This window comes from Trichomycterus rosablanca, chromosome 9 (assembly GCF_030014385.1).
Source record: "Trichomycterus rosablanca isolate fTriRos1 chromosome 9, fTriRos1.hap1, whole genome shotgun sequence".
Classification (NCBI taxonomy): domain Eukaryota; kingdom Metazoa; phylum Chordata; class Actinopteri; order Siluriformes; family Trichomycteridae; genus Trichomycterus; species Trichomycterus rosablanca.
This window is the reverse complement of record NC_085996.1, coordinates 25499249-25511933: the sequence shown is the minus strand read 5'-3', so window position 1 is coordinate 25511933 and position 12685 is coordinate 25499249. Positions and strand designations below refer to the sequence as shown.

Below are 12685 nucleotides of genomic sequence, written 5' to 3'. Positions count from 1 at the left end.
GACACTGACATGGTGGTGGTGTGTTAGTGTGTGTTGTGCTGGTATGAGTGGATAAGACACCTCACTGTCACTGCTGGACTGAGAATAGTCCACCAACCAAAAATACATCCAGCCAACAGCGCCCCGTGGGCAGCCTCCTGTGAACACTGATGAAGGTCTAGAAGATGACCAACTCAAACAGCAGCAATAGATGAGCGATCATCTCTGAATTTACATTTACAAGGTGGACCAACTAGGTAGGAGTGTCTAATAGAGTGGACATGGTATTTAAAAACTCCAGCAGCACTGCTGTGTCTGATCCACTCATACCAGGACAACAGACACTAACACACCACCACCATGTCATTGTCACTGCAGGGCTGAGACTCATCCACCACTTAAATAATACCTGACCATTGAAAAACAGGGTGAAAGCAGGATAACAAAGCACGCAAAGAAACAGATAGACTACAGTCAGTAATTGTAGAACTACAAAGTGCTTCTATATGGTAAGGGAAGCTGATCAAATGACAGTGAGAGTAGAAACAAGGAGGTGGTTTTAATGTTATGGCTGATCGGTGTATGTGGTTAAAACCATGCAAATACAGTCTCATAAGAAGATGCATGAAATGACTGTTGTAAGAACAAATATACAGTTAAAAACAATCTGCCAAGTAGCAAAAATAAAGACAATCAGGCTTAAAAGTATTAATCTTTATTGACATTCATCTGTGAGGAGCTGCCAGGCAGCTTAACAGTCATACACTAACACAGGAATGATCTAAGCAATTCTATCCTATTCCCTTTTCACAAAGTTCTACACACACCTTAAGTCATCTATCCATTACTCATTAATGTAGCATTAATATGCCCAGATGACTACTATAATACAATGCTCAACATGAATATCTAGTACCTGTTTCATACAGTTACAATTAGTGTGGCATTATAATGTGCATCACGATGTGTTACATGGCGTCGGGGAAACTATAAGAGGTGGATCGAAGCAAACGAGCCCATCCCTCTCCAGGGCAGATCAGCAAACACTAGTTATATTCACAAGGTAACTGAAAAACAGTAAAACATTAGAACATAAGACACATTACTGATAATGCAAACAATCAAACATACTCAAAAGACAAATGTTGATAAGGCATCTTTCTGTTGTTAGGAAATAACCCTTGCATTACTTTAGATTTAGGTAATGACCTGATATTATACAGATTAGCCAAAGTGAGAATCATAATTTGTTATACCATATCTGTGTTATAAGTGACTCCCAACACCTAATGCAAAGCCCTATAAACCTAGGACTGAATATGATATCCAAGGCTGTAAAAGTAAGTCCACTGTGGCTAGTGCAACAGGGCTAAAATCAATAACAAATAATGTTAAGTTTTGGTTACTGTTAGAGGCAGAAACATGAGTAATGATCATATTTGTTGAAGAAGGCTGTAATAAGAATGTAACTGCATGAGGATTTATACAGTATGTGTAATATGTATTACATATTACCACGGTTACATGAATTACCACGGTTTAAATGTTTATTTACCTGCTTTGTCTCACTGGTAGAACTTTATTTCTGTGTCTACGCAGTCAAAAAAGAGGTCGCCGAGCTCCTGGCCCTCTACCTCCCCTCTAAGCATGGCTTCAATCTCCTGTAGACACTGTGACTCCAAGAAGTGCATAGTTTCCTGCAGAGAAGCTCCACCATCCTAAATAAATGTAATCAAAAACTGATCAACATTACAACAAAAAAGTCATGTAACTAATATTATTACTAATATTAAATATATCGTCGCTGCCCATTGAAAAACACGTATCTCCACTTTTAGCGGTTTTCACTTTTTTACATGTGTTGATTGTGGGTAGAAATCTCTGTCAATAGCAGCGAATATCAAAATGACCAATTAAAAGATGAAAAATCACGCAATCTCTTTAACGAGTATCTCCATTGGCTGTTAGATCGGTCCATCAAAACCGCGTATCTCCTCTTCCTTCCCCTCCTTTACTGTTTAAAAATGACTTATATTTGTACACGTAAGTCCATTTTGCATATGAAACAGACGGATTGACGACCTGATAAAGATATACTTTTATTTCTGTGCTGAATTGTATCTAAATGTCGCAATCTGTGGTTTGTTTGCACCGTTACTGTCAGGGAAAAAAGTTTTTGAAAAGTTGGGTTTTTGGAGATACGTGTTTTTCATCAGACAGCGACAATATCATACTTTACTTCACACTACACTTTACTACAATTATGTAGAACTCAGATCTTTAGGACTGTGATAGGACTGTGAAGCTCTACAGCCTTCACTAATTTTTCTCACTGGTTTTTCATCCATGGTGGCCAGTGCTGACTGGTGGGCTTTGTAAAGCTCATGCTTCCTGTCAACGTGGTGCTGGAATCGAGGCTGAGCCTTCACAGGATCTTCTGAGCCATACTGTGGAGACATCACCATAGTGACCGGACGCATGCTCTCCGAGAATATAAATGGCTTAAAAACAGACCTGTAGTGAAAGAAATAACACAGTAGGTTAGTATAAGGTATGATTATAACATATCATTACATAACTTATATATTGTATGATATATATACAAAAAAAAAAACACAATAAACTTATGAAAGAATTTATGGACAAAAAGTGTGTTCCAGTCATTTGATAAAGCAAAAAATCCAATAAACCGTTTACATTTTTACTCTTTACTGTTAACATTGGTCTGAAGCACAGTTATTTCAAAGTTTTTTTTTTTTACTTTATGTATCATTTTACTGATATACCTAATGCTACAAAGCGAATGCTCTCACTAACCACATCTTTAAACATGCCAGTAGGGGACTGTCACCTGTACCACATATGGAGAGAGTTGCTATGAACTTGAGTACCCTAACAATACTTCAGGCACCTTAACCAGACAGCAAAGATCTCAATTGTACAGCGACAATGAAGCCCATTAAACCTTTATACCCCATGTACATCCAACTGTGCCAGTCTGAATGCCTGGCCAGGTTGGCAGCAATTCTAAGATCTTGAGATCTCAGCTATGGTGGGGTTAGCATATTAGACAGCTGCACCACCCAAGCCCCCCAAAACTGGTCATTTTATACCATTTAATACATCTGTTTAGAATAAATGTTTATCCTTTATGCCAGCAACTGTACTAAATAGTAAGTTTTTTTTTAATGCATTTTTCTCCCCATTTTCCCTCCCGATTTAGCGCATCCAATTTGTCTTCCGCTGCTGACAGACCCCAGATTGCCGCTGCCCACACCTTCTTTACACGTGTACAGCCCTCCTCTTCTCGTCCATGCTTCCTGCACGGGCGTCTCTTCTGCCAATCAGGGTCAATACACAGCGTATGAAGACCCACCCACTCACATATAGTCCGGTCCCCACCCTGCAGATACGGTGGACAATTATGCCCGCCAGATGGCACCCAGCCGACCGGTGGCAACCCCGAGCCTCGAACCTGGGAGTTCAGAAACTCGGTGCTGGTGTTAAATAGTAAGTTTAATTAGTCATTTTGATTGGTGGTATCAGTACTCTGTCATTAGGCTGTACACAGTATGGATTCTGAGACACACACAGACTACGCAACATCAGTATTTACGTATTATTTATTTACTGATATTATCTAAGTAACGTCGGCACATCATGAGAACCTAGATAACTTGGAGTTTACTGGATTTGGATGTTCTGCATCAAAATTTTACAATGATGATTTTACAAAGATATCCACATACTTTTGGCCAAATTGTGTATAAACATTTAAGGCCCGGGAGGAGAACTTTTAGCATGACTTGGCTGTGTGTCTTAATATTTGACTACTTTTTGCATATTATTATTATTTTATTTGAAGTAACCCTTTGAGGGGAGAGAACCACCTGGAGGGGTCAGGTGTGGCAGTGAAGAAGTGAACACAGGGCATGCTGGTATCTCGTGGCAGGATTGAAACCATGCTGCCTGTGGTATGAAAACCTTCTGAATCCATGCAGATCCCGCTGGGTTTGTCTCTTAAGATGCTCATCATCACCTCCCCTGTTACAGAGCCTGGAGCACAGGGACACACACAAGCTTTTTTCACTTTTGCATGTATTGCGCTGATAGTGAGGTAATCGGTGTTTAGAGATTCCATGGCTTGTAATGCCAAGTTCACACTACACGACTTTCCAAGTCGTCAGGTCGCTGTACAGTTCACACTACACGACTGAATCTCTTGCACTCGGGAGTCTTTCAGTCGGTGTATATTTCACACTACACGACTGATCGGCGATAGGGGGTTTCACACTACACGATCCATCACCAACTGGAATTGCAGACGAGATTCTCTGGTCTCGCTTTTTTTTCTTAACAAAAACACACGTGAGAAGTGACGAGAAGTTTAACGATACCACGTCCAAAAATGCACGTCAACAAGTAGCGAGAGATCAAATTGTTTGTGGTCTGATGTGCAGCGTAAAATCAAAGAGGAAAAATAAATGAATCTGATTTGGCAACACGAACAGTATATGGCTTGTTCTGTAGTAAGTTTGAGGTTAATTAATAATTTTGTAATGCAGCGGGGGTATTATGTTTTGTAGAGGACGATCAAATCAGAAATACTGTAAAACGTGTGTGTGCCGGTGTATACTGATATAAACTATATCCTCTCCTGCGTTTCCCTTCACACCGTATCCTGTGTTCTCATTGGCTGTTCGACATGTCACTCATTTCCAGTCGCACATCTGAGATCAGATATCTGACCTGCTAGAAAACTCAATCCAGTCGCCGAGCGGTCGGCGAGCCGGTCGGGTCGAGTTGTTGGGTAGTTCAAACTTTTTGATCGCCGAGTGAACGCTGAGTTGCTCCCGACCCGGAAAATCAATCGCCGACCAGTCGCCGAGCGAAAATCAGGGCAAAAATCGTGTAGTGTGAACTAGGCATAAGTGGGATTTTGTGTCTGACCAAATTAAGAAGTTTTTGTATGAGTTGTTTTGTATGTATTACAAAGCTCCTGGTTCAGTCCCATCACCAGATGCCACAGGACTCCTTCAGATGTCTTGTTGAGTCCATGTGTTAGAATGCCGTTACTTGTCATATATATATATATATATATATATATATACACACAGTGTATCACAAAAGTGAGTACACCCCTCACATTTCTGCAGATATTTAAGTATATCTTTTCATGGGACAACACTGACAAAATGACACTTTGACACAATGAAAAGTAGTCTGTGTGCAGCTTATATAACAGTGTAAATTTATTCTTCCCTCAAAATAACTCAATATACAGCCATTAATGTCTAAACCACCGGCAATAAAAGTGAGTACACCCCTTAGTGAAAGTTCCTGAAGTGTCAATATTTTGTGTGGCCACCATTATTTCCCAGAACTGCCTTAACTCTCCTGGGCATGGAGTTTACCAGAGCTTCACAGGTTGCCACTGGAATGCTTTTCCACTCCTCCATGACGACATCACGGAGCTGGCGGATATTCGAGACTTTGCGCTCCTCCACCTTCCGCTTGAGGATGCCCCAAAGATGTTCTATTGGGTTTAGGTCTGGAGACATGCTTGGCCAGTCCATCACCTTTACCCTCAGCCTCTTCAATAAAGCAGTGGTCGTCTTAGAGGTGTGTTTGGGGTCATTATCATGCTGGAACACTGCCCTGCGACCCAGTTTCCGGAGGAAGCTCTGCTTCAGTATTTCACAGTACATATTGGAGTTCATGTGTCCCTCAATGAAATGTAACTCCCCAACACCTGCTGCACTCATGCAGCCCCAGACCATGGCATTCCCACCACCATGCTTGACTGTAGGCATGACACACTTATCTTTGTACTTCTCACCTGACTGCCGCCACACATGCTTGAGACCATCTGAACCAAACAAATTAATCTTGGTCTCATCAGACCATAGGACATGGTTCCAGTAATCCATGTCCTCTGTTGACATGTCTTCAGCAAACTGTTTGCGGGCTTTCTTGTGTAGAGACTTCAGAAGAGGCTTCCTTCTGGGGTGACAGCCATGCAGACCAATTTGATGTAGTGTGCGGTGTATGGTCTGAGCACTGACAGACTGACCCCCCACCTTTTCAATCTCTGCAGCAATGCTGACAGCACTCCTGCGCCTATCTTTCAAAGACAGCAGTTGGATGTGACGCTGAGCACGTGCACTCAGCTTCTTTGGACGACCAACGCGAGGTCTGTTCTGAGTGGACCCTGCTCTTTTAAAACGCTGGATGATCTTGGCCACTGTGCTGCAGCTCAGTTTCAGGGTGTTGGCAATCTTCTTGTAGCCTTGGCCATCTTCATGTAGTGCAACAATTCGTCTTTTAAGATCCTCAGAGAGTTCTTTGCCATGAGGTGCCATGTTGGAACTTTCAGTGACCAGTATGAGAGAGTGTGAGAGCTGTACTACTAAATTGAACACACCTGCTCCCTATGCACACCTGAGACCTAGTAACACTAACAAATCACATGACATTTTGGAGGGAAAATGACAAGCAGTGCTCAATTTGGACATTTAGGGGTGTAGTCTCTTAGGGGTGTACTCACTTTTGTTGCCGGTGGTTTAGACATTAATGGCTGTATATTGAGTTATTTTGAGGGAAGAATAAATTTACACTGTTATATAAGCTGCACACAGACTACTTTTCATTGTGTCAAAGTGTCATTTTGCCAGTGTTGTCCCATGAAAAGATATACTTAAATATCTGCAGAAATGTGAGGGGTGTACTCACTTTTGTGATACACTATATATATATATATATATATATATATATATATATATATATATATACATACACAGGTGTACAGTACAACAAAATTCTTTCTTCGCACATCCCAGCTTGTTTGGAAGCTGGGGTCAGAATGCAGGGTCAGCCATCATACGGCACCCCTAGAGCAGAGAGGGTTAAGTGCCTTGCTCAAGGGCCAAACAGTGGAAGCATGGCAGAGCTGGGATTCACTCTCAAGCTTTCAGTTAATAGCCCAAAGCTCTACCCACTACGCATGTTAGGCGGGTGGTTTTAATGTTATATCTGATCAGTGTACAATGTCGAACATACAAGAACAAATATTGCAGGGATTCAAAAATCTTTGCAGTATCAGCATCACGCTTACTAATAACCCTTACATCAATCCTTTTCAGAAATTGCTGGAAAGCTTAATCTCAGTAGCTCACATTATTATTATTTATTTTAATACATTTCCAAATTAAAATGCTAAAATGTCATACGGTTGACATATATTTACGCACCATCATGCTTCTGAAGCAGTTCTGTGCCTCCTTTATAGCGCTGTTTGGCCAGTTCCATTCTAGCAGGGGGGTTGTCGGGGCTAAAAGCAGCACTGAAGTTAAACTCGCCCTCTCCACTCCACCAGCCCTGAGACTGAGCCATGCTGCGCAGCTCCGGGTGCTCAGCAGTGATCTCGGTGCCTATCGTCAGCTGGTTAGAGATGTTCTTTACTCCCTCTGGCAAAGTGAACAAAGAAAATAGCTGTGTCACTCTTTAAAGCAGGCACCAAAAACAGTGTGCACTGTGTTTGTGTGTATGTGTGTAACTAGACTTTTGTTATTTTATAATCGATGTAAAAACACTCAACATTTTAATTAATTAAATAATTTATAGTGATACCAGCCTTCCTAAGTGCAACAGCAACAAGGAGGTGACTCTCAATCTGGCCTCTGCTACACAGCCAAATGTGTCTTTAGAGTGCACAACCAGGGGGCCACCACTGGGACGCAGCCTAACTAGAAACACAAGTGCAAAGTGGAAGAATGGCTTATAGTCATATTTACTAACGTGAATTCATTTTTACCATACCCCAGCTTGTCTGAAGGCCGGAAACAGAGTGCAGGGTCAGCTATTGTACGCTGCCCCCAAAGCCAAGAGATCTTGTCTGGTTACTAGTCTTGGACAAAGACTCAATGGTGGCTGACTGGCTGAACGGGGATTTGAACCTTCTGAGTGGTAGCCCAGAGCTACACTGCCCCTTTACAGAGTCCCTGTCCCATACAGACCATCACACATTTACCCACACCCAGTCAAACCTAGAATTTAGAACAGCTACTCCACCTCATTAGAAGGTGAGAGGTCAACAAAGTGCCTATTAGATAAAGTTCAAGGTTCACTTTTAACTTTAAGAAAATGAAATACATGCAAAAAAAACAGTGCAATGTTTAACCTGTGATTTTTTGAGCAGCCCACAGTTTCCCGGCAGTCTCAAGTACCCATGCCTCCTGGCGATCGGCTAGCAGGAAGGTGTTGTGGTAGCTGAAGTGTTCAGGATCTTCTCTGCACGCTCCTCCCTGCCCATGATGCTCCAACAGCTCGGTGATTACAGACAGAGCAGCCCATGCACTGTTCCCTCTCTCCAGAGCCAACCTGAACCCACATCCAGTACACACAGCACACCCAGTTCATTACTCAAGCCAAAAATGTCAAACCATGATATGCAGGTAAAACCCTAATATGATCTTAAAGTATCCCATGCAACTCACCGGACCAGGTCCATGCCTAGCAGTGCTTCTTCTGGACTCACGGGTTCTTGGGTCCACACTCCTTCATTCCCAACACACACGCCATGTTCATTGGCCCCCATTTCAGCCCCCCAAAGCCAGGCGGGCCTGCTCAGCACCACTGCATGTGTGTGTTCCACTTGCGGTATTGAGATGTATGTGCACTGGGAGGAAAAAGAAAGGTTAACAGCTCAGCTCTACTTTTGTACACATACGTTTGGCCATGTAGTCGTAATCACTGGCAAATAATTAGATGGCCTTGCAACAAAGTTAATGACCTTATAGAACTTTTTACACTACAAGATTATTAATTTGATAGATTTATATTTATAAATCAGCATATTTAAAAAAAAAATCAACAACAGAAAAAAAATCTAATTTATAAAAAGCTTTTTGTGGAAAGAATGTAAGTGTTTCAATCAATCGCAAACGGAAATAAACACTGCTCAAATTATAATACATGACTGTAGACTATTGACTGTCATAATACATGCTTCTGTTGTCCTCTCATTGTTCATGTAAATTATTTGCAGTTGGGCTAATTAAAATTACAAACATCCGAAACAGTGGATTAATCTTGAAAATGCATTACATGTGCTTTAAGACGGATTCAGTGTTTTACTGGTAAGACTGATACTATCTGATCAGTGTATCCTGGTGTAAATACTCACCTCCACAGTGACCCCAGGAGCATGTGATGCAGCAGGGTAGTAAACCACTTCCTGCACCTCATCCCTTGGCCGGTCCGAATTCTTCCCAAATATCACATGATCGTACTTAGAACCAGGCGGTAGAGAAACAAAACAGTCACATGACTGGGGTGGTTCGGCCATCCTAAAACAAATCAGAACAAGGACTGAGTTAATTAACAAAAACTAAAAATGTAACACAGTTAAATATTTTAAGGTCCCAAAGTTTGCAAACTTTGTGCAAAATCTTACAATACATATAGTCCCAGCACAGTTTCTGAATGTTCAAAAGAGCATCTAGTAATGTTACTAAATGCCTGGCATTCGCTGTCTTTAAATGTGCCCATAATTGCTCACTGGGGTTTAGGTCAGGTGACTTTTGGCCTCTGTTGCATGTGTTAGAACTTGGCTAAATCAATGCCCATTACAAAACACTAATACACCAGTGACACATTAAAGTAGCATAAGCACAGAGCACAGTGCAACACTGGTATCAGTGGTGTACTACAAATTTTTATTTTTAAGCATTCTGTACCAACAACATATATTGTGTGTATTGTATTGTCATTGCAGACAGGATGAACCCAAGATATTTTATGTTTTATCTGCTCAACTTCATTTCATTTATTAATAAACATCCATTCCTGCATTTCAGGCCTGCAACACATTCCAAAAAAAGTTGGGAAAGTAAAGCATTTACAACTTTGTAATGTTGCCATTCCTTTTCACCACACATAAAAGACGTTTTGGCAGCGAGGAGAACAAGTGATTTAGTGTTTCAGCTTTTATTTTGCCCCATTCTTCCTGCAAACACGTCTTAAGCTTAAGCTTGCCCCTTTGGCCTTCACACACTGAAATTCCTCCCGATTCCTTGAATAGCTTAATGATATTATGCACTGTATACCTTCTTCGAGGTACATTGTTTTTAAACATTTTAATAATTTTCTCACGCTCAGCCTTACCTGGATGCTGCTTTAGTACCAAACCATGATTACAATCACCTGTTAACATCTCCTGTTTGGAATCACATCATTATTTAGTTGTTTCACCTCATTACTAGCCCTAAACTGCCCCTGTCCCAACTTTTTTTGGAATGTTTTGCAGGCCTGAAATGCAGAAATGGAGGTATATTAACAAATGAAATCAGGTTGAGCAGAGAGAACATGAAATATCTTGGGTTAAGCTTTCTGCAATCAAATAAAAGTCAAAGTAAATGTAAGGAACACTGCATTTTTATTTTATTTGCATTTTTCATACCGTCCCAACTAGGGATGTAACGATTCTCCACAAGACAGTTAATAACCGATTAAAAAATTCCACGATTCAAATAGATTTGACTTGTAAAATGAATCGATATTCATTTTAAACAGCAGAGGGCACTGGCGCTATACACCTCGCCTTGTTGGCGTCACTGGCGCTATACGCCTGGTTGCCAAATTCGGGGTTTTTCAGCCAAATTGGGCTTAATTCTAAATTGTTTTGCATAGTTTGTACCTACCTCAGAAATAAAAGGGCATTCATTATTTAGATAAATAAAAGATAAGCACAAATACAGGATTTTATTTTCTTTTTTTAAGAGAAATTATAAAAGGAAACTGTCATAATTTGTCTTTAATTTCAGTTTAAAAAATCGGGAAAAAATCGTATCGTGAACCCAGTATCGTGAATCGCATCGCAGCATGGGTAGAGTGTATCGTTACATCCCTAGTCCCAACTTTTTCTGATTTGGGGTTGTATTAACTTAAGTCAAAGTAGTGGAACTAAACACTGGCAGATCATGTAATTTTAACCCAAATACTGACTGTAGTGTTTCTTGTTACTCTGGGTGATTTATATATGACATTTATTATTTGCTTTATGGTTTAATTTGGTCTTTATGAAACAAGTCTCTGAAAAGGCAGCAATGAGGTGCAAATATAGGGTCTTAATTATTACTTCATTTAACAGAGATATAACAAAACATCACATTTACATGCTACAGAATCAGATGAATCAGATAAAGTGTTGGTGAGAATGTACAGGGATGTGCTGGGATTACACAGCAGTGTTAAATCTCTCTACTGACAGCTCAGATTGCGGCTTATCCACTATAGTACACCAGTCCTGCTTCTCTATATACACATCCCACTCTGTTAAATCATTCATTCATTTATTCACCAAACAAGACATGACAGCATTACATTTCATCTACTTGTATTTAATCGGCCTGTCTGTAATATAGCGGTTCACACCATTACTGAATAACAGAGTAACATCTCCCTACATTAAATGGTTTGTCTCTTTATGTTTAAGCTTTATTTCACACAATATTTTACATTAATATAATAAAGTTATTACCTCAGGATATTCTGAACCGCACTGTAAACAGGTAGATATGAGGACTGTCTGTGTGAACCTGCCGAACTAGCACTGTCAAAATAAAAGTCAGTATGAGTAAGTCAGCAGTTTCTTCTGATCAGTAGTACAAGAGTCAGAGCTTATGTGTGCCCCAAAATGTCAAATTGTATGATTTAATCTTTTCTTTCTTTATTTATTAGGCTTTTAACGTCATGTTTTACTCTTTGGTTACATTCATGACAGGACAGGTGAGTTACTGGTTACACAAGATTCATCAGTTCTAGTATTTTTTTTATTTTTATTTTTTTATAATTTTTCCCACTTTTTCCACCCCAATTTTCTCCCCTAATCTAGTCGTGTCCGATTGCCCTGTTTGCGTTCTCTATACTGATTCGACCCTTCACCGCAGACTGAGGACGCCTCTCAACTGACATACGCCCCCTCCGGCACGTACAGTCAGTACAGACTGCATTTTGCACCTGCACCAGTCGAGTTCATACACCGACGGGCCAGTGGCGGCTGCTGGTCTTTCAAAGAGGGGAAGCTCATTGTCGGCTTACATCATAAAATTTGTCAATTTATTCATACATAAATTCTGCCCTCCGTTCCTTTTCAAGAAAATGGCCTGTGATCCTATCGTACCAAGTAGGCGACTTCACTCGCAAAATCCGCGATGGGACTGAAGCTCCCAGTGATTAAGTGACGAGTAGATCTCAAAATAGCTGTCAATCAAAACGGGATTCAGCCTTTCTACTGATCCTCCAATCATCTTGCAGAAGCTCCGCATCCAGACCCGCCCACAGCTCCATTCACTCCCAGAGAAGCTCAGCGTCCAGGGGCGGGACAAAATCGTGGCATTTATCCAATGACCGGCGAGTTTCGAAGCAATGAAAAAACCCTTCCATGCAGTCCCATAGAAGTGAATAGACGCTCAGCTTCTACGGGCAAATGCATTGACGCTACGGGAGTTAACAAAATCGAGTCAGTCGATTTGTGATAAGTAGCTGATTCTGAACGAACTCGTCTTCGAGATTAACGTGTTCTAACGCATTTGTAGTCAATGAAATGTTAACAACTGTAACAAATGTATTACAACTGTACATATTTGACCATTACATTTTTGACATTTTAGGGGAAGCTGAGCTTCCCTTGCAGTCTTAGAGAAAT

General features: G+C 40.8%; 1 protein-coding gene across 2 annotated transcripts; it reads right to left on the bottom strand.

Moving 5' to 3' along the window:
* Positions 1-678: 678 nt before the first annotated feature.
* scrn2 (secernin 2) lies at positions 679-12010 on the bottom strand. Of its 2 annotated transcripts, none has more exons than XM_063001297.1 (9): positions 11519-12010; positions 9164-9326; positions 8475-8656; positions 8159-8358; positions 7230-7445; positions 3870-4035; positions 2313-2493; positions 1535-1697; positions 679-1046 (listed from the first exon to the last, which is right to left on the bottom strand). In XM_063001297.1, the coding sequence occupies exons 2-8, from the start codon at positions 9323-9325 to the stop codon at positions 1545-1547; spliced, it is 1260 nt and encodes a 419-aa protein (XP_062857367.1). In that variant the 5' UTR covers position 9326; positions 11519-12010; the 3' UTR covers positions 679-1046; positions 1535-1544. The 2 variants fall into 2 exon arrangements, with proteins under 2 accessions (XP_062857367.1, XP_062857368.1); XM_063001298.1 differs by lacking the exon at positions 11519-12010 and adding an exon at positions 10144-10162.
* Between the last annotated feature and the right edge of the window lie 675 nt (positions 12011-12685).

What these genes read in the sequence shown, in the direction of transcription:
- scrn2 (XM_063001297.1), bottom strand. Translation starts at nt 9,325, where the DNA reads ATGGCCGAACCACCCCAGTCATGTGACTGTTTTGTTTCTCTACCGCCT. An exon ending in CTCCTGGGGTCACTGTGGAG is followed by an intron (nt 8,657 to 9,163) that starts GTGAGTATTTAC and finishes TTTTCCTCCCAG; the next exon opens with TGCACATACATCTCAATACC. An exon ending in GCCACACCTGACCCCTCCAG is followed by an intron (nt 2,494 to 3,869) that starts GTGGTTCTCTCC and finishes CTTTCACTACAG; the next exon opens with GTCTGTTTTTAAGCCATTTA.